The sequence below is a fragment of the Macrobrachium nipponense genome, chromosome 11 (assembly GCF_015104395.2).
Source record: "Macrobrachium nipponense isolate FS-2020 chromosome 11, ASM1510439v2, whole genome shotgun sequence".
NCBI classification, from domain to species: Eukaryota; Metazoa; Arthropoda; class Malacostraca; order Decapoda; family Palaemonidae; genus Macrobrachium; species Macrobrachium nipponense.
In genome coordinates, this window is record NC_061087.1 from 105,919,917 (window position 1) to 105,942,063 (window position 22,147).

The 22,147-nt window shown below is 40.4% G+C and overlaps 1 protein-coding gene across 1 annotated transcript in view; it reads right to left on the reverse strand.

The window, feature by feature from the left end:
* LOC135208083 (polypyrimidine tract-binding protein 1-like) overlaps window positions 1-22,147 on the reverse strand; it is a gene marked incomplete in the record, with an annotated part of 64,624 nt that overhangs the window by 38,416 nt on the left and 4,061 nt on the right. Inside the window, 1 exon segment of the mRNA XM_064240233.1 lies at window positions 15,465-15,513. Coding sequence (XP_064096303.1) covers window positions 15,465-15,506 — 42 coding nt within the window.

The window sequence follows — 22,147 nt, forward strand, 5'->3', positions numbered from 1 at the left end:
CATCCTTCTTATAATAGATGGGGAAAAAAGTAACTGACGTCCTTATAACAGAAGGAATCAAAAACGTTAAAATGTCCTCCTCACAATAAATGGAACAAGAAACCAAGGACAGCACAATATTATAATGAACTACTTTCTTTTCTTGTCAGAATACTAAACAACTTTCTCCCTTCTGATCTACAACCAACTTTCCAAGCAAAGACTCCACCAACTTCTTAATTCCTCTACAGAAAGGTGACGGGTTTTAAGAACTCTAAAGAATGTCTCTTCCAGAACTATTTCACCTCGTACGACACCTACTAAGAAATACATAAATAAACAAGTACTGTACAATATGGCAACACGAAGGGCTTTGTTTTGTTATAAGAATGTCGCCGATTTTATTTCCCTTCTGATCTACTTTTTAAGTGAATAAATACCTTCTCCGAGACTAAAGTATAAGACAAACTTACAGATCTACCGAATAGTAATGCTTCATGACATTACACACCTGTAAACGAAGCTACCCGTCTTACTGCACCTCACACGCCAGATTCAGGTGGAGGGCCTAATTCCTACATGCAACATTGCTTTAGAAGATTCTTCGGGGTCAATAACCCATTACGGGTCGTGAGTACCGAATGCTCTCGTATTTTTTATAGTTAAAATGAACTGCTACTTACTATTGACTAAAGGAAATTGGTACCATCTCTAAGATGTACATTAAGAAAACCCACCTAAAGAAAGTTACGTGACAAAATTCCAAACCTCACAACTAAACACTTCGTCAGGAAGTATGCACAACACGACCACCAACGACCCCCGGACTTTAAATTCAAGCTTCAAAAGAATAAGGCCTTCTTTGGGAAGAAGTAAAAGAAAGCGATTGAAAAATATTTACAGGAAGAGATCAGTCGCTTATAAATCAATTTTGGTAAGGTATGCTTATGGAGACAACCAGACGACAAGTCTCGTGCGAGCAGGATATCAATCAAAGCCTTAGAACTGATATACCATGAGTCATCACTGTGGAACGGAGAGTGAGTTACAGGTATCCAAAAACAAACATTTGCAACCCCCCCCCCCCCCCCCCCCCCCCCCCCCCCCCCCCCCCCCCCCCCCCCCCCCCCCCCCCCCCCCCCCCCCCAAAAAAAAAAAAAAAAAGTTTAGGAAAATATAACCTCAAACTTAAAAGAGCAGGTCGGTCTTCTTTTAATATAGTCAATTGCCAGACTTCCATTGAATACTTGGAGGAGGATCTAACAAACAATAATTAGCATCTATCTGTTGCTCCATGGTGAGACATCTCATCTAGGCCCTTCAAGATAATCGGCGAGATATTGTCAGAAGTATGGGGATTCTACAAAAAATATAATAATAATAATTTCATATCTAATTATCACAAATTTACAGTCTGAACGAATAGTCATCAATCTACAATACTTTTCTTCCCCTACAGGTAATACGAAAATAAAACCTGATATCATAGCCTTAGTACATGTCTTCTAAACCGTAATTTTAAATCTCTAAATGTCACAAACTTATGACGGAAAAGTCTTAGACGAATACAGAAACTAACGAAACTTTTGCCCCAAAAAGGTAATATTCAAATAAAACCTTATATCATAAAACTTAGAACATAATGTATTCTGGAGAACTATTTCCGATCTTTATGGTCCAAACTCATGACAGAACAGTATTGGGTGAGTACGCATCGGCCAACGATAATATGGAAATACATTCTAACTTAGAAAATACTGGTCCACTTATAGTCTGCTCCTACTTGGTCAAACTAACATTCTATAATTGATAATTTAATCTTTCTATTATTTCTATTTCAGTTTATTATTTTGATTTTGTAAAGCAAAACACCGAGATACTTTCACGGCAATTTTCAGAGAGAGAGAGAGAGAGAGAGAGAGAGAGAGAGAGAGAGAGAGAGAGAGAGAGAGAGGGGGGCTAGGAGCCACCAAAGCGACATAGCTAAACAACACATACCAGTAATGCCTACATTGCGCCACGTGAGGTGTCCCGATTGCACTACCCCCACTACGGCGCGATAGTAATTTGCAGAACTTTCCAGACTTTTTAAGGGTTCCATCAGAAATCAACATGGAACCATGACACCACCTTACGACACCTACTAAATTTAAGGCTGCATTGATTTTGGGGGTTAAGTGCTGCTTCTAATTCACTATTTAATAATATATAAAAAATGAGGTTAATACTTTTCTGTCTTTAAATCATCAACTGAAAACTTTTACAGAATGTCAAGATTATAAACCCAAGATAGTTCCAAAAGGGAAATCAGACCGTAGTGTGTGTCCAGTTATAGGAAAAGGTTGTAAAATACATGCGAATCATTCAGGTTTTACTACTGTCAAAATAAAGGGGCAATTTCTTTTCTTTCGTTAAATCTTCAACCGAAAACCATTATAAAGTCACAAAACAATAATAACCCAAGAGTGTTTCAAAATCAAGATGAGCCTACAGAGAGAAACAAGTTGCAGATAAAAGGTGATACGTCATTAACGATCAGGTAAAAGAAAAGAAAACATACCCCCGGAGTTCAGGAAGACTGTTACTGGTTCAAGGACTCCAATCACAAATGTACCTGCTGTTCAACAGGTATTGATCGCAATACAATCTGAAGCAGATGTGGCTACTATTTGTTGCAGATCTTTGTTTCCCAAATTGCAAGGATGATTTTTTGGAAAGGTTACCTGGTACAGCTAGTGGCCATGATGTAAAATTATTGGTTCTATTATTAGTAACTGTAATATGCTTTAGTCGACCTTCGTTTAAACACTAATTACATCATAGATCTCTATCTGGATGGTGCCACCCTAATACAATGTGACTTTTCTTCTTTTGATTTTGCTGATTTTTTATTAATCTATTTTTCTAATAATCGATCTTCTCTTTCTGTATTTACCATTCCCTTCTGTTATTTCTTTCGAATGAACACCATAAAAAGTCTTTGGAAGCTTGATTTTCAAGTCAGTAACCCCTGTGGGCTTGATCCATATGAATAGGGTTCATCTTCTGAATAATAATAATAATAATAATAATAATAATAATAATAATAATAATAATAATAATAATAATAATAATTCCATAAACAATTTTTCTTCTGGCTGATACAGAAGAGTAACTACAAAAGAGGCGTTCACAATATTAAGGATTCTCAGAGCTCCAAGTCGCATTTTTTTTTTTTTTTTGCTCCATAGTCTTCTAAAAATATTCTACTGTACCCATGGAAAAGCGTACTTGCATATGTAGACGCCAAAGTGGTCGAAAATCCCAATATCTAACAAGGGTTGTGCTATGCGTTTGAAAATGCCAATTTACAAACGCGTTTAAAGATACAGACAATACAAACACCTCTGGATGCTTCCGACTTGACTCAACTCCCAGGCATCTGACACACCTACCTATTGGAAGCTGCCACAACCTGGCTCAAATGAGCAACTAACGGAATGTATATATAGAGCAACTGCTATACCTCAAACCTTGATGGGAGTTATCATGAAAATACAATCACTACAAGGTAACGAATGCCAGAATGTTGGTAATTTATGAGAATCATTCAAATATGCTGTAAGAAGCTATCGAATACGGGGTACTTCCTGTAAAAGATGCTAAATTTGGCAAAGGATTTTCCACTGTGGTCCCCTGCAATCTAAACAGCCGAGGAAGATCTCTGAACATCAAATCACTGCTAACAACAACCGTCAACAAACTGTATACCTTTGCCAGCAACCAGGTGAGTTTAATTGGCTTCAGAATTTGTAAGAATTTAAAGAAATCTAGTTTCCCTTTCCCTTAAAAGATGCACATCGTTTGATGGGGAGGTGTTTGTTTATAGCCTTATAACTAACCTAATATAAAGGAAAAACTGTTAAACCCATATATATAACACTGTACTAGTAGCACAATGGCTTCTGACTGGTTTTGTATACAGGAAAAAATTTATCCTCCGGTCCTCCTCCAGAACAATAATTAACCTAATTTACTGCTTGTCAAAATTAATAAGCACCAACTTAACACAATTATTAGCTAATCCCTTGTATGTTGTTTGAGATTAAGTTGGCCTTATGCCAGCACGGGCTCTTCCTCATAGAGCAGCCCGTAAACATTTTGTAAAGTAAGACTCAAGTTTTCTTGTTTTGCAATAAGCCAATGTAGCAGGATATGCAATCTCTTAGCTGAAGCATAGTATACACAGATGAATACCTTTGTCTAAGAAAATTACCGTCTGACTTGGTACCGTTTTAAGAATTCAGCAACAATGTACCACAAACCTGTGGCAAACAGCAACTGCAGTTCTTATAACGTATCGATTTGCATGTGCATGCTTTACGAATTTAATTCCGGGCCATAACAAGATACCCGCTGTGAAACTTGACCTTTTGGGAGAAAGAAAGAAAAAAAAGATACCGCAATTCTTTGTCGTGTAAAATGTTACTCGTGTGGAATCATAGCTACTGAATACACAACAACTTTCTCTATATACAATTTACAATTTTGGTCGTATATAATGTTACTCCTGTGGAATCATAGCTCCTGAATACACAACTTCTTTTTCTATATACAATCTTCCAAGTACAACTGAGAGTAAATTTTTTCTCTAAAAGGACAAGATCTTCCCAAGTACACTTGGCAAATTTTTACAAAAGTTTTAATGGAGATCTTTTACGGGAGAAAAACTTAAAACCCGTACTTCATGCAAACCCATTTTTTTCTTACTTTAGTATCAAGTAATTTCTCTGGTTGACTCGTTAAATGGCAGTCATATATATTTAACTTCTCGTAGGGAAGAAAAACATAACCGGATCTCCTGCTGGTATATCAATAACCGCTTTTTATGACAACCTGATTTTTCCTAGTTTTAATATAAAGTCCTTCCTCTGCCTGATTATATAACAATCTTATACACTTCAACTTTCGCTGGCATGTTAACAAGGATATATTATGTAAACCAGATTTTTCCCAATTTTAATATCACGTAATTGCTTGACCAGGTTAAAAGGAAACCATATACATTCAACTTCTCGTCGTCCCCTAAAAAACGTTTTACTTCTCCTTCCTGCGTCGCTCAAAGGGACAACAGAGGTCGCGAGGAGAACAGTACAGCGAAGCGGACCGCCTACCTACCAGTTAGCACTGGACACAAATAAACGGGGCCATATTTTGGTATCTATGAATGCAAGACAAAATACTATAAAGTAAATCCGAGCATGTAAATAATAATAAAAATTAAAACGTGAATATTCGTGACCTACAAAAATATATATGATAACGAACCCAACTGGGCTCTATTCAGGTAGTAGCTATGAATGGAGCGCAAATATAAAGAAACACATCCGGGGTTGTTCAAATACATTTGCGACGTAAATATTCGTGATCTACGAAACAAGAAAATATCAAGAGAGTCACAAGGCAAAACGGTTGGAGGAGGAGGAGGGAGGAGGAGGAGGAGGAGGAGATAGAAGACGGAAAAAAGGAGAGACAAAAGAGAAAAGAAAGGTGTTGTTCCGGTGCACACAAAAAGTGAGTACTTCATCGTCACACCGACGAGAGAGAGAGAGAGAGAGAGAGAGAGAGAGAGAGAGAGAGAGAGAGAGAGAGAGAGAGAGAGAGGAAGTAGGAGGTGCCTCGGTGGTAGATGCGGCACTGCGGCAGGGCAGCGGTATAGTGCTGCAGCAGAGAGAGACAGAGGGGAGGCCACTACCAACAGTTCGCCAGGGGAACACTTGTTGGGCTCTTGCGATCAATGGCCGCGTCTGCTCTCTCTCTCTTCTCTCTCTCTCTCTCTCTCTCTCTCTCTCTCTCTCTCTCTCAACTCCACCCACCATTCTCTAAAAGCCACTACAGAACCCTGTACAAGATGATAAAAGACAGAATGACAGGAGGATCCAGGCATCTTAGGGTAGTACCTCACCGCCGCTGTTGTTAAGTTGATCGTTGCCCAAAGTCGATCATGCAATAATAATATGCGCCCCGATCGACCAGCCAGCGGCCTTGAATTGTGCCTGCCTACCTTCCCTTCCGTCCTTCCTTCCTTCTCATCTCCTACTAACCCCCCACCCTCCCCCCAACACCCCAATCCACGTAAATTGCTACTTGGGATAACCCCTCCACCAAAAAAGGAGCCCTTTGACAAGAACCTTCGGAAGAGGATCCATGGAAAAGAACCTTGCTCCTGTATGCAATCAATTGCTACAAGGAAATGAATTCATGGGAACGAATCCTGGAAGAGAATCCATGGGAAAGTACCCTTGGAAAGGAAAAGAATCCCTGGTGAAAGAACCCTTCCTTGGAAAAGAATCCCTGGGGAAAGAACCCTTCCTTGGAAAAGAATCCCTGGGGAAAGAACCCTTGGAAAAGAATCCATGGGGAAAGAACCCCTCCTTGGAAAAGAATCCCTGGGGAAAGAACCATTGGAAAAGAATCCATGGGGAAAGAACCCTTGGAAAAGAATCCCTGGGGAAAGAACCCTTGGAAAAGAATCCCTGAGGAAAGAACCATCGGAAAAGAACCTCTGAAAAGGAACCCATACGAAACCCGTGGAAAAGAACCCTTGGAAACGAATCCATGGGACGGAACACTTGGAAACGAACCCATAGGAGAGAACCTAAGGGAAAGGAATCCATGGGGAAGAACCCATGGAAAAGAACCCTTAGAACTCTAATTAATGATTTGCTGTAAGAGAGAGAGAGAGAGAGAGAGAGAGAGAGAGAGAGAGAGAGAGAGAGAGAGAGAGAGAGAGAGAGAAAATATGACTGCCTGGAAAACCTTAAACGAAGGTACACACATCCTAACACACGACTTTGAAAATAAATCTAATTACACTACACGACCCTGAAAAAATGTAACAAGAAAAAATAAACTATAATTCTAATTTAAAAGTTATTCTAAAACTCCGGCATCGAAATGCAACATAAAAAATATTGCGACACACCCGACCTCAGAATCCTCATACAAGAACAAAAAAAAACGGACAGGTCTCTCTCTCTCTCTCACTAGTTTCGGTTTAACCCAAGCGTTTCCCCCCATCAAGTCCTCCGGCTGTCACACAGTCAACCTCCTTTCTTGCACCTACCTACCTACCTACACACCTTACCTGACCAGAGGAGCCGGTTCACTGACCCTGGTTATCGAGCTATATAAGACCAGTACATAATACGCAGTGCTGGAACACAATACGTAGCGGGGATTGGGCAAAGGAAGGAATTGGAAGGAAGGAAGGAAGCCTTTCGGTCGAAAAGTTAAATGACAGGTGAAAAAAGAAAAAAAAAAAAAAAAAAAAAAAAAAAAAAAAAAAAAAAAAAAAAAAAGAGAACAGGTGTGGCTTTTGGGTCTTGAATCCTGAGCGTGATGCAAATCATTAAAACGCCTGAGTAATCTTACAAAAGTTCGACGTAACAGAGAGAGAGAGAGAGAGAGAGAGAGAGAGAGAGAGAGAGAGAGAGAGAGAGAGAGAGAGAGAGGCGCGACGTAATCTAAGGGGGGGAAATGTGAAATATGCATCCAACACTTCAGGCCTTGCGGAGAGAGAGAGAGAGAGAGAGAGAGAGAGAGAGAGAGAGAGAATGGATGGAATGTTATATTTGCCTACAGACGTCTTTAAAGTGATGAGGACGGGGGTGTGTCAACAACTTCCACAATTACCGATCTAATTACCAACGATGAAGAAGGGAGATGGAGAATGGGAGAGGGGAGATGGAAAAGGGGGGGGAGGGGGGTGTTATAAGAAGGCGCACCTTAAGTATCGCAAACAGGCACCGTTATGAATCAGTCCGTTACATAATTCATTGTCCCGAGGCGCAGAATATAACTGCTTGATGTCACGTGGTCGCATAGTGAAGGCAGAATAGGCAAATATATCAATAAGAAGAACATGCAACATAAATAAATATGAAGAACAGGCGAATCTATCAATATAGATAAGTAAATAAATATATCAATAAATAGTCTTTTAAATCTTCAGATATCATAAAGTAACCAAAGCCTGGAATAATGGCAAACTGTTACTAAAACGCAACAAAGAAACAATATATGAGAGAGAGAGAGAGAGAGAGAGAGAGAGAGAGAGCGCTGGCGCCAAGATTCACTTCAGACTTCCTACTCCTATCTCAAACTTGAGACCACCCCCCACAGGAGCAAAGTTTATCTGGCCTACACCGAGAGAGAGAATATCCCTCGCAGCGCTCTCTTAAGAAGATAAAACGCACATTAGAAGCTTTCATTAGCCATAGTTAAGTTGAGTGTAAACCGCTTTCAAACAGATCACTGGCGTCCTGAAATCTCGCGGGAGAACAATATGCAAAGTGTAAACAAAAGAAGACGCATAAACAGCTACGCAAAAACGTCCCATACAATGCTGTTGATGAAGCTATCTCCCAAACACATCCCATACAAGCTGTTGATGACACTACCTTCCCAAACACGTCCCATAACAAAGCTGTTGATGACACTACCTTCCAAAACACGTCCCATACAAGCTGTTGATGAAACAATCATCTTCCCAAACAAAGATGTTGATGACACTACCTTCCCAAACACGTCCCATACAAAGCTGTTGATGACACTACCTTCCCAAACACGTCCCATACAAAGCTGTTGATGACATGTATCTTCCCAAACATGTCCCATACAAAGCTTCTGTTGATACAAACATCTTCCCAAACAGTGCCATACAAGGCTGTTGATGAAACAAACCGCTTCCCACCCACATCCCATACAAAACTATAGATGACATATAGTCCCAAACATGTCCCATATAAAGCTGTTGTTGACACAAATATCTCCCAAACTCTTCCCATACAAAGCTGATGATAAATCCCATACATAGCTGCTGACTGCACAAACACCTTCCCAAACACGTCTCATACAAAGCTGCTGATGACATAAACATCTACCCAATCACATCCCATACAAAGCTGTCGATGGCAATCATCTTCCCATAATGACAAATCTTTCCAAACTCGTCCCATACAAAGCTGTTGATAAATATCTTCCCAACATTCGTCCCATACAAAGCTGTATCTCACAATGAATAACAAACTCCAATACACTCAACCCACCACTGATTGCGTGCAATACCGCACTAAACGTGATACGAAGTCGAACGGGGCTTCCACTAAATACAGGTAATGTTGCATTAGCATAATTGAATTCAACCACGTTAATACATTTCCTCGTAAAATACTCGAGAGGGTGTAGAGGTACAAAAGCGTTAACAGACGATAGATTTTATTTAAGAAATAAAAAGCAAAACAACATTCAAAGCACGTCACATAACGATATTAAAAGTTAATCCAGGCGCCCTATCAAAACCACATCAAATAACAACTGGTCGAACTGGCATTCTCAACATGTTATAAAACATTAGGGGAAGAAAAAATTCATCCAGGAGCCATGCATATAAAGAAACTAAGCGAACGCCAACCTCTCCAAAATAATCCTTATCATTTTAAATGCCAAAGTCACTCACTAAAACATTCGCTTCCGTACTTGGCCCATGAGCGGTTCTAAGTTGTGAGTGAAGAAGTTGCACCTGAGAAACAAGTCTGTTCACATTTCTCAAGATCGCACAGGTGTCAAGATCAAGGGGAGGGAGGGAGGGGGTGGGGAGGGGGAAGAGAAGGAGGGTGAAGGAGAGGGAGGGGGGACAGACAGACAGAAAGAATCTTCATGGTAAACTAACTAACAGCAAAGAATCTCAAAAGTCCAAGCGGTGTATATAGCAGAAAAACGTTTCGTAGCGGGGGGGACAGGAGGCGGCTAATAATGCGTATGTGTGTGTTATCAAGTTTCCATAACAATGAGCCGTAAATAAAAACATACCAGCGAATTACTGGAACACCTGACCATCGCGAGAAGAGGAGGAGGAACAACACGACGACGCCAAGAGGACAGAATGCGCCTTCCGAGTCTTCTACTACTACTACCAGCAGCAGCAGCCTGAGCAGCGGCAGGTAAGAGAATGGCAAGAGACAAGGGAGGGAGGTAGCAGCAGCAGGCATGCGGCTAGCTGCTGCCCGAGGGTAGGGCTGGACAGGTAGGTAGGTAGAGAGATTTCTTCGCCACACAGACGCACAACATTCAACATACTGGACACGCTGTGTGATCCCTAACATCTCTCAATTCTTCAATATGCACATTCACAGGAACATTAACATCGCGAAGTGTTGTGATAATTCAATGACACACCTGTGATTTATAAACAAGTTTCCGATAACGTTACTTCCTTCTAATGAACACTAGGATATTCTTTGGAAGATTACATTTCAGAGTCAGTGGCCCCTTGGTGGGGCTGTCTTCTGCATAATAATAATAATAATAATAATAATAATAATAATAATAATAGTGTGTAAGAGGCTACAATATACAGCTCTGACACAACACGGGAATGAAGAAACTACCCAGATAGTATTGCTAACATGCAGAACAACTTCAATTAACCTTCAAAATCAGCCACGTCAACCTATGCAGGTGACAATCCACTTTCTAGAAAGGAGGAACAACTCCCACATGCATCAAAGCAAAGGCAAGAGAAAGCAAGTGCAGGGCCCCCAGAGGTGGCTTGCTCATTGCAACAACAAATGACAAAAAGCAGACGTAATACAGTTAACAAGACGCACAAATTAAGAGTAAATAAGTTATATATATATAAATATAGGTGGTCGAAACCTGGGAGAATCTGAGACTTTGGTCTTACCATGACGTCGAAGTGTGTGACTTCCAGATTGGCGGGTGGATGATAAAAGGAATGAGGATGGGGGGGAGGTGGAGGGGGAGGGGGAGGAGGAAGGTAAGAGAAGATAGGCGTCGGGTGTTCAGCCGCCGTGAAAATTTTGGTGGTAATGGAGAAGGGCGTTCAGGATGAGGACCTGAGGAGGAGGAAGAGGAGGAGGGAGGAAGAAGAAGGAGGAGGAGAAGAGGTAAAAGGAAGAATAGGGAAGGGAGGAAGGGGGAGAGAGGTGACGAAGACACAGGCGAAGGCGTTGAAGACGATAAAACCACAATGCCGCCTTTACTCGCAGGTGGAAACTGACGGAGTGGGTGCAGGAGCAGCAGCAGAGCAGCAGTTGCACAGCACAGCACCACAACAGCAGAAGAACAGCAGTTGCAGAGGTTTTCGCTTGGTTGGTCCGCGAACTAGCCACCAAGAAGGCAGGCTGGCAGGCTGTGCGATTGCTCTTCAGTTGCAAGTTATATATTTATTATATATAATATATATTGATATAAGTAACGTTATAGCCTTATATATATATTATTTTTCTTTTCTTTTCTCTCTCTCTCTCACAATTCACTCACACTTATTACAACCCCAGGTGATGACGTCTTGTGTATGACTTAGTAATGATGACTTGCTAGAGACGAATACTACGAGGCGACGTTGATGATGAAGATGACTTATTGTGATGACTTTTACAATGTCCTCCTAAATTCTTTTAATTTTTTCCTTTTTTTTTTTGGTCCACTAGCACACCACCGACATGGGAGGGAGACAGCCCCGGGGGTTATATATGAGGGGGGTGTGTGGGGTTGGGGGCCCAGTTAATTTTTAAATATATTAATGTATTGTTAAGGCAATACAAGATATGTATAGTTACAGTCAGGTCTCTTTGTGTTGGCGGCGCTGTGTAATTGATTAAAGTATTAGTATATATGATGCTTGTCTTATGTTGTGGTAGTAGTAGTAGTAGTAACCTTTCAATTAATAATATAATAATAATAATCTAAACACAGGAAGCGAGATGGGAGACAAGAGACAGGAGAGACGAAAGCGATTACGAATACCTATAAACGGCAGATGGAGCGAGAACGAATGAATTGCTCGTGTTTTGCGACTTTCTCAGAGAAAGAATAGGATCAAAATATATATATCACACACACACACAGAGCGGTCACCTCTTTTTTTTTTTCTTCTTTTTGCACAGCACGGCGTCGAAACTTTATATATATTAATATAATATAACAATGAATGAAAGGGGAAGGCGACAGCAGCTGATGTTGTTGTTGTTGTTGTTGATGACGATATTATTATTGTTGTTGTTGTTGGCAGCAGCTTACTACTTAACAGCAGCAGGCAGCAAGCAGAAGAGCAGGAGGAGGAGGAGCAGAAGAGATACTGGCAGGCAGGGCAAGGCAAGACAGCGAGCGAATCAAGTAACCGAAGCACAGCAGAATAAGAGGAGGAAAGTTGAGTTGTGTTATGTGTACGTGTGTTGTGTTGAGTACCAAGAAGAGGAGGAACAGGCGGAGGAACAGGCTACGAGGATGATAATTTTCTCAGTTCACGTTTTCCCAAACGAAGATGAAGAAGAAAAGTGTTATTTTTTTCTATCTTTTCAGCAGTGAAGCAGCAACGGTATGAGTAGCGGTGGTGGTTGGTGGGTTTATGTTATTATTATTTTTTTTAAAGTATATATATATAAGTAGTGGCTAGTGGTGACAAGTGATGAAGAGGTGTGAGTGAGTGAGGTCCGGGTGTGTGAGTGAGGTAGTAGCGAAACACAGAGAGAGAGCACACAGCGCGGGTCGGCGGCGTGCTCACGACTAAACTCCTACGGACTAAGCAGCAACACCACCGCCCGACCGCCCGCCCAGGACCGTCTCTCTCTCTCTCTCTCTCTCTCTTTTCACCCTCCCTCTCCCTCTCTCACTCTCTCTCAGTATCCCCCTACCTACCTACCTACCATCAATAGAACCGTCCCTCCCCTCTGTCTCTCTCTCTCTCTACCTACCTACCACTGCCACTACAGGTACACGAAGAGGTGGAAGCAGCAGCAGGAGGAGGAGGAGGATGAGGAGGGGAACTTGACGTCCCGCCCCCTTCCCTCCCAACCCTGCAGGACGAGGAGGAGGAGGAGAAGGAGGAGGGGCAGCCTAGCCTTTACCTTTGCCACCAAGCACCACCAACACTAGCGCCAGCAAAACCATACCCAACCGGAGAAGAGAGGAGAGAACACTGCCGGTATATCAGAGGAAGGAAGAGAGAGAGAGAGACGCAGAGATAAGAGAAGAAAGGAGAAGGAGGAGAGCAGAGAGAGAGGAGAAGAGTAGAGAGAGAGGAGTATTGCCTTACATATAATAAAAAAAATAGCTACCTAATTTGACCTGTGCTATTAAAAAATGAATATTTTATGCTGACTGAACATTAAAAAAAATTTCTTTTGAGAGAGAGAGAGAGAGAGAGAGAGAGAGAGAGAGAGAGAGAGAGAGAGAGAGAGAGAATGATTTTAAGACAAATAGGAATTAAAGGGACAAAAATATATGTGATGGTTCCGACGAGGTTTTGAGTTTTAGGAAGAGACGCTATGCCTAAGGAAGGAGAGAGAGAGAGAGAGAGAGAGAGACATAGGTGGGGAAGTAATGAGAAGCCCGAGGGGGGAGTGGGAGATGAGATGAGAGAGAGAGAGAGAGAGAGAGAGAGAGATAGAGAGAGAGAGAGAGAGGATCCAAGTGCCGCATGCGACCGGTCCAGTCACATCCCAGCTTACCTGGAGTTTACCCCCCCCCCCTCCCCCTCCCATTTAAACTCCCCTCCCTCCTCCACCCACCCTCATCCCACCTCCTCCTCCTCTCCATAACCTCACCCTCATCCTGGTCGGACACTACCTGTAGTCGTCATCGTTTTCTCTCTCTCTCTCTCTCTCTCTCGCTCTCTCAAAATACGCTTCGGACTTCATAATTATAATGTATATATTATAATCTTTATCTCACAACTATAACGAGAGAGAGAGAGAGAGAGAGAGAGAGAGAATTTCTCCAATGATAAAACTAACGCGAAAACATTGAAGGGCGAATCTCTCTCTCTCTCTCTCTCTCTCTCTCTCTCTCTCTCTCTATTCTTTCAGTGAGGTAGAAATGGGAAAAAATGTGGCGGTCGGTCTGTCGGCCGACAAGTTGTGTGGAGAGAGAGAGAGAGAGAGAGAGGGGCCAGGGGGGGGAAGAGGGGGGATTAATCCCTTCTCCCCTACCCACTCGGGGATTCACCTGCCGCACGCGCATTGCACGCTTGCGACCCCTCTTTGCAGCAACGCTTTCTCTCTCTCTCTCTCTCTCTCTCTCACCTGAGGGGTGCTGCTGCTGCTGCCGCCGCTGTTTCAACTGCTTAAACGGATGGGATACAGAGCAAACACAACCAACCGTATCTCCTGCCCGAGAGTCGCACTCGAAGTGATTGATATATATATATATATATATATAATATATATATATATATATATATATATATATATATATATATTGCATATCACATTCCGTGATTCATATACATATATCGAGCTACAATGTCCTTTTATAATATCTAATTCGCTCTACCTCGGAATTAATATATTTTCATATATGCTTAACCGAAGGGGAATTTTTTCTCGATAATAGATTTGCCTGGACCAGGGCGCGAACCTATGGATCCTTTCAAACCCAGGAACGTCAGTGAAGCGTTACCTACTACACCTATCGCGGTGGTGTAGTAGGTAACGCTTCACTGACGTTATATATATATATATATATATATATATATATATATATATATATATATATTATATAATCGGGATTCACAGTTCGTCCCTTCATAGCCAGAGACTTATCCTGAGCGATTTCGAATAATTAAAAGTCAGTCCACACTTAGACGTGCGATTGGCGACTTTCACTTTTATTTAATAGTGTTTTTTCGTTGCATGGAACCAGGTGATAGATTTCGTTTAGCGATGCGAGATAATTTCTAATTTAAATGTCAACATTATACATACACGGAAAAAAACAAAAAAAAAAAAAAAAAGAAATAATAAAAAAAACTATAGACTAAGTTTAAACTTTTTCCAACGTGCCCAGAAAAAATAAAATATATCTTATCTTAATCATTTATGTAGAATGTATCTCTCTTAATTTTAAAACCTGGACATTCACCAAAATAGGCCTTTATTAACATACATCAACATAAACCAGTGGTGTTTCACAATAATAATAATAATAATAATAATAATAATAATAATAATAATTAAAAAAAAAAAAAACACACACACACACACACCCACCATTACATGACCCAAGTTTTTAACTTTTTCCCGACGTGCCCAGAAAGATTATAATATATCTGGTATCATTGTAATTTTAACAATCTGGATGGACAGTCCTCCCCAAAAAGGCCCGTATCAACCGAAAAAAAAACAATCATGACCTAAGGTTAACCTTTTCCGACGTGCCCACAAAGATAGCTCCTGGACAATCGCTCCAAAAGAACCATTATTATATTACCAATACAAACCAATATAATGTTTCAAATTCCAATAAATTCGTGACTCGAGTTCTACTTTTTACAAAATATACTTATAAAAATTCTAAAACCTGGTCAATCACATACCAATAAAAAAAATTTACGACTTATGGTAAACTTTTCCGAAGGTCCCACGCGGTACCAGGTCACCCAACAAACTATACTAGAGATGGGGGTCACCCACCGGTCTTACCTTCCCCTTTGTAACACCTGAGATTTCGTTGTACTCATCCATAGCCTACCTGCAAAGAGAGAGAAAAGGCTCCATTAGTTCAAGCAAGGAAACAATGTATAAGACCATAAAAGTAATTCTTCATTTATCTTAATTCATATTTTCAATTTGAATTACTGATCTCTTCTTCTTGTATTTCCAATTACCATTAATTATTTCTTTCGTATGAACACCAAATTATTTGGAAGCTTGAATTTCAAGTCAATGGGTCCTGTGTCCTTGTTTCATATGAATAGGGTTCATTTCCTGAATAATACTAATACTAATAATAAATAATAATAATAATAATAATAAACTTTTTTCATAACTGATCTCGGAGAATCTCTTCCAAACCAATAACAATATCATCTTGCCTAACACAATCAACGTGTTAATTTCCTGCCATCATCAATATATATAATATCTATAAGAGAAGGACGACAGATACTTAGGGTTTCACAGCAGATATGATCATACTTTTCTCGTTTTTAGTATTATTGGCATTGTAAGAAACTAAAGGTTTTGCCAAAGAGATGATGACTAACTAAAGCGAAAAAAAAACAACAATAAAATAAAATAAAAATGAAAAATAAACTCAACCTCTATACTAATGATCGGTTGTATCCTATTCAAGTTCTTTATAATTATTATATAGAAGATGAACCCTATTCATATGGAACAAGCCAATCAGAGGCAACTGGCTTAAAATTCATAATTCCAGAGAATATAGCGATTAAATAAATAAATAAAACAGAAAGTAGGGAAAAATGTAAGTAAAACTCGCAATGAACCATCGAAAATTCCAACATAATTTAAATCATTACCTACAGAGGTTTTCCCCGTATGTACAGTCCATTTCAAAACAAATTCTCTCTCTCTCTCTCTCTCTCTCTCTCTCTCTCTCTCTCTCTCTCTCTCTCTCTAATTTACGGGCAAAATCTCAGCCAAATCTAGGGACAAAATAAAAGAAGTCCCCAAAACAAAATAGAATCTAAATATGGAACAGATTAGATCTGTAGTTACAGATCCAGGGATACATTATAAACCTGTGGTTCTCAGACCTTTTTTTAAACTCAGGCACAATTTTTATTTATTTCGCATTAATTTAGTTACACAGTCAAATCTGTCATATTGTCAAAGTAGCCATTAATAAATAAATTTCAAAAGAACCTACATCAAAAAATTCAAAAAGAAAATATAAAAATATAATCCATATGCAGATTCATATCGAGTAGAAATCTACAAAGCTCTAAACGTTGTTGATAGATCTGTGACCCCTTCGTTTGCAAAATTTGTATAGGCAACAAATTACATTACAATAAGGTACCTTTTCAAAGGCTCTACCAACCAGGGTAAGAAAACCCATGTCACCAACACCTATCTACTTCTTATGGAAGAAGGAAAACACACACACACACACACACACACACAGAAAATTATTACAACAGCAACATTCCTAAATTATGACACTCAATGAATGACAACCCAGTTTTCAAAAGAGAAAAGAGCTTTCCTTTATACAATACATAAAAGTAAATAAATAAACAAAATGGAAAAAATGCTTACAACAGTAACCACGACAACCCCGTTCTCAAAAACTTCACACACACACACACACACACACACACACAATTATATATATTTATTAAAGGATTATGATTATACATCAACCATAGCGATTTATCATTCCAATACCAACCCCGTTCTCAAAAAGCTTAAAAAATCAAATCAAATAATAATTTTTGCTTATAAAGCAACCACGGTGAATTATGACTCCAATGACAACACAGTTTTCAAAAAGGAGAGAGCATTTCCCTTAAAATAAAAAATAAAAAAAAATAAAAAAATCAAGATAATAGCAACTACAGTGAATTAACTCCAATGACAACCCAGTTCTGAAGAAGGAAAAAGCATTTCCTTGATATATACATAAAAAAAAAATAAAAATAAAAACCGATACATCAAAAACTAAAGATGCACGCAGGATTCTAAAAGCGGTTCCTATCCTTATAGGCAGGAGCCCTACGGACGCCCTAAGGGGGGCGGCATCTTTAAAATGACATCAATACCACCAAGGCACCACCACCACCACCACACCGCCGCTGCTGCTTTATAGAAATGGTCCACATCAACGCCAAGAGATGTTTACACAACGGAAGGAAAGCAGACACTCGAGAACTTTCTGTGACTGATGACGTTGTTGCTACATAACACAAGATAGTTATTCATCTGGTTATTTATTTTTTTTTTTTTTAAATAAGCGATCTCTTCTTTCTGTATCATAACAATTATTGGAAGGTTGAATTTTAATAAGAGTCAATGGCCCCTGAATAATAATAATAATAATAATAATAATAATAATAATAATAATAATAGCACGAGTCACTAAAAGGTGTAAGAAGAAATCCACAATGGTATAGAATTAAAAAGGCATATAAATACAAAAAATAACAACAAAAAAACAACAGATTCAAAAACTATGGTTTTCCAGAAGAGAGAAAATAAATGAGGGAGAGAGAGAGAGAGAGACGAGATGAGAGAGAGAGAGGAGAGAGAGAGACGAGATGACGAGAGAGGAGAGAGAGACTTTGGCAAAAACTAATCCTGGGGCAGAACAATTAAAATACATAAACAAAATAAAATAACAACGAATAAAAAAAAATGAAGAAAAAAAGTCGAAGGGATTCACATCCAGGGTACGGGGGGGCAAGGATCGTGACCCTTGACAGTGCCCTGGGGCAGTCATGAGGAGGTGTGGGGGTGAGGTCGGCTGGTCCCCCATCCCCAACCCCCACCCCCAAAAAAAGGGTCGCCGCCTCCCCAAACCAAACCGCCCTGTAACCCCGAGTCTACCTTCTTCAGACGCAACGGAAGGGAAAGGCATGCGGTATTCTATCCCATGCCTCTCTTCCCAGAGAGAGAGAGAGAGAGAGAGAGAGAGAGAGAGAGAGAGAGAGAGAGAGAGAGAGAGAGAGAATTTTTCAAAGTGAAATGAAACAAAGGTACTTAAGACCTTTTCCTGTAGTACATGAATGAGAGCGGATATCTCAGAGAAGAAGGAAGAAGGAAGAAGAAGTTGAAGAGGAGGAGGAGAGGAGAAGAAGAGAGAGAGAGAGAGGAGAGAGAGAGAGAGGAGAGAGAGAGAGAGAGAGAGCAGAGGATACTGAGAGAGAGAGAGAGAGCAATACTTACATGTCATTGGCTAATTGATAATTCTGGTTATATAAGGAATAAGGGAAAATAAACGACAAAAATACTGAGAGAGAGGAGAGAGGAGAGGACGAAGGATTGAGAGGGAGAGGGAGGAGGAGGGGGAAGAGAAGAAACCGGGGGGGGGGGGGGGGGGGGGGAGAGAGAGGGGAGGGAAGGAGACGAGAGAGAGAGGTAGAGAGAGAAGGGAGAGAAGGAAGGCAAACGACTTCCTGTTCCTAACGAAGGCGGTAGAGGGAGAAACAACAGCAGAAGGAGAATCATCTACTACTACACAGAGCATGCATGATGACGGCTTTGGGGTCCCACGCTGAAGGGCAAAAGATTTCCACGTCCAATTGCTTTGTCCTTGGGGTTCCATCCTCGCAAGGGGTCTATGGCCGTCGGCGCAGCAAAGTCAAGAAGGAATGGGGAGGGAGATGGCGACCCCCCCCCCAAACCCCACCCCCTCCCCAAAATCCCGATTAACCGGCGTAAAAAAGGAAAGCGCTGTTTTCACAATCGCCAAGTCCTCCCCGGTAAATGATAAACTGACAAAAATGAAGCAGTTTTGAATATTCAATCGTTTGGGGGGTGACATTACTATTCAGTCCTTCTTTAAGAGTGTTACCGCAGACTCTTCTTCGAGTCTGTTTCTTACACAGACAGGAAGCGATAATAGTGATTTACACAAAACCGCTACATCCGCTTCAAAGACTCACTCACTCACACTCACTCTCTCCCTCTCAGATATCCGCTCTTATACTACATCTGCAGTAGAGGTTCTAGTACCTTTGTTATATTACCACTTGGGATATCCTCTCTCTCTCTCTCTCTCTCAGTATACCTTTTGACAACCGGATAAAAAGGCCAACGGTGGCTAGAAACGATTTCACGGGGGCAAAGGATCAGCCGCTCGAAGGAACTTTTAAGACGTTTCCTCTTTGGGCTGAATTATTTCACGCAAGTTGTTTTCGGAGGTCAAAACTTTTCCTGCTTTCAATTGTACCCTCATCTGATTTTAAGTCAAGAGAAACGAATCAGTGTCTCGTCGCTGATGATTTATAATATCTCTATACGAAAAGATATTAAAAAGGGTTAGGAAAACAAATAAGTTTTAAATCTGAATCTAGAATCATCTCTCTATACTAAAAGAAATTTGTCATACGAGAAATAAAAAAATATCAATCAAATGTTTCTGGCAGGAAATAAAATTTTGTTTCTTGATTAATAATAACCTATCAGGCCCATGAGGAACCAATTGGTCTTGTAAGGGGAACATTTGTGTAAGAAAATACCTTTCACAAACCTCGTTTTCACAAGTTTTGACAGTCTATCAATTTAATACTATAACGCGTGACTAGTAAAAAAAATTTAATCAAATTCATGAACATAAAACAATGGGTACTCAAATTTCTCTTCAGTTCAGGAAGCTAACCTTTATATATATATATATATATATATATATATTTATATATCTATATATATGTATATATATATATATTATTTATATATATATATATAACTATATATATATATAAGGCTTTGAAAAACAGTCTTATCTGGATTTCTAAAAATATCTCTATATACTGGAAATTTATACCGTCATGCCAAAATAAAAAATAAAAAAAATAAAAATGAATCAATGTTTTCGGATAGGAAATATTATCTTTCTTGATTAAAGGGATTTAAATGTATGTCCTCACATGATTAATAAAAAAACAAAATGAATTCAATTGATATCATAAACACGGCGAATTTCCATACAATCAAAATATCGAAATGGGATTACCTGGGTAATATAAACGGGGATTACCTGGGTAATATAAACGATTATATCATTCATAATAAACGCTTCTTCAACGAATAAATAAACACAGAAACGAAAAGTTGATGGCTGAAATAATAACCTATCATGTCCACGAGGAACGAATTGCTCTGACAAGTCATGAATGTCTATCCATTCAATACTTTAAAAAGGAAACGGAATCAAATTCACGACCATAAACAATATGCTCACATTGTCCTTCAGTTCAATAAGCTAAAGTAGAGATCTGACACTTAAAAAAAAGCTTGATAAAACGCGGGAAGGTGTAAACGTCAAGTTTGATTTAATGAAGACCTAATCGAGCCCCCAAGAAACAAGCTATATTCTTAGTCATAAAACAAACTGGGGAAAAACATAAAACCCCAATATTATGGTACGTACTATAGCTAACAGGAGAGAGAGAGAGAGAGAGAGAGAGAGAGAGATGGGGAGAGATGAAGAGAGAGAGAGAGAGAGAAATGGGCTGAGGGGGGACGAGGGATGAACAGCGATGAATATTGCAAACCGTCGGACCACAAAGCAATGGAGGCCACCCAAACTGCATTCAGTGGGAAGCTTGAGCTAGCGAGGAGGAGGAGGAGGAGGAGGAAAGCGGAAGGGGGAGGGGGGAGGCAAGGATGCTGGGGGCTGAGCTCACTCACCAAGAGTGAAGAGAATGGCTAATACCCCAAAAGCGTAGTAGAGAGAGAGAGAGAGAGAGGAGTCAGGGAGTCAGGGGGTCACAGGATTGGAGAGGGCAGGTGAATTATTTTTTTTGTTTCCTCTATCTCTCTTTCTCACGGATGGGGGGAAAGAGGCGATAGAAGGGGGGGGGGGGCGACTATGCACTCCTAGCAAGGGCAATTAAAACAAGTGATCCCATAAACCATCCAAGATCCCCTTTCTATCCCTCACGTTGATTGACAAGTCAGACTCAAAAGCGGAGGCCCCGGGATATTCAAATGTGCCAACTACAAAGACAAACGGCTTTCGTGTAAATACAAAAAGGGTGTGGGGTAGGATGGGGAGGGGGGGTTCTACAGACCGTTTCACACCCCGAGGGGCGAAAGGGGACAGCAACAGACCATTTCGCACCCTGAGGGAGGGAGGGGACGACCACTTCATCACACCATGAAGGAGCCAACTTCATTATTCGAATACAACTGGAACTCGAGAGGACGGAACATGAAATGCCATAGTGACCATTTGGGTCCTCAACATAACAAACCTTCATTGGAATTGTGACTGCAATATAAAATTTAGGCCAAAGGTCAAGTCAAACAAGTACTAAAATGGGAAGTGGAAAATGGTTTATTCCAAGGTATCACAAGGGGAAGAGAGAGAATATGAAGAGGTATAGTAAAATGAATGGAAGGAGTGTAGTAACAAGGGGCCAGAGAAGGATGAACTACCCACCTACGGGATGCAACCTCTCTCTTCCAAACGTTACGCGACAAGATCCCATTTGCATACGCACGCACGCACGCGCGCATTCCAAGACACCGACTGTGTCTCCTGACAAAGGGGGCGTTGGGACATAAAACAAATGAAAGTTGATGCGAGTTGCGCTCAACAGGCAGGAAAATAAGACCGCCGCAGAGATCGCAAAGACGCGTTTCGGCACGCGAGGAGATGAAGAGAGGAGGCAGGGCACCAATGAACCTGAAAT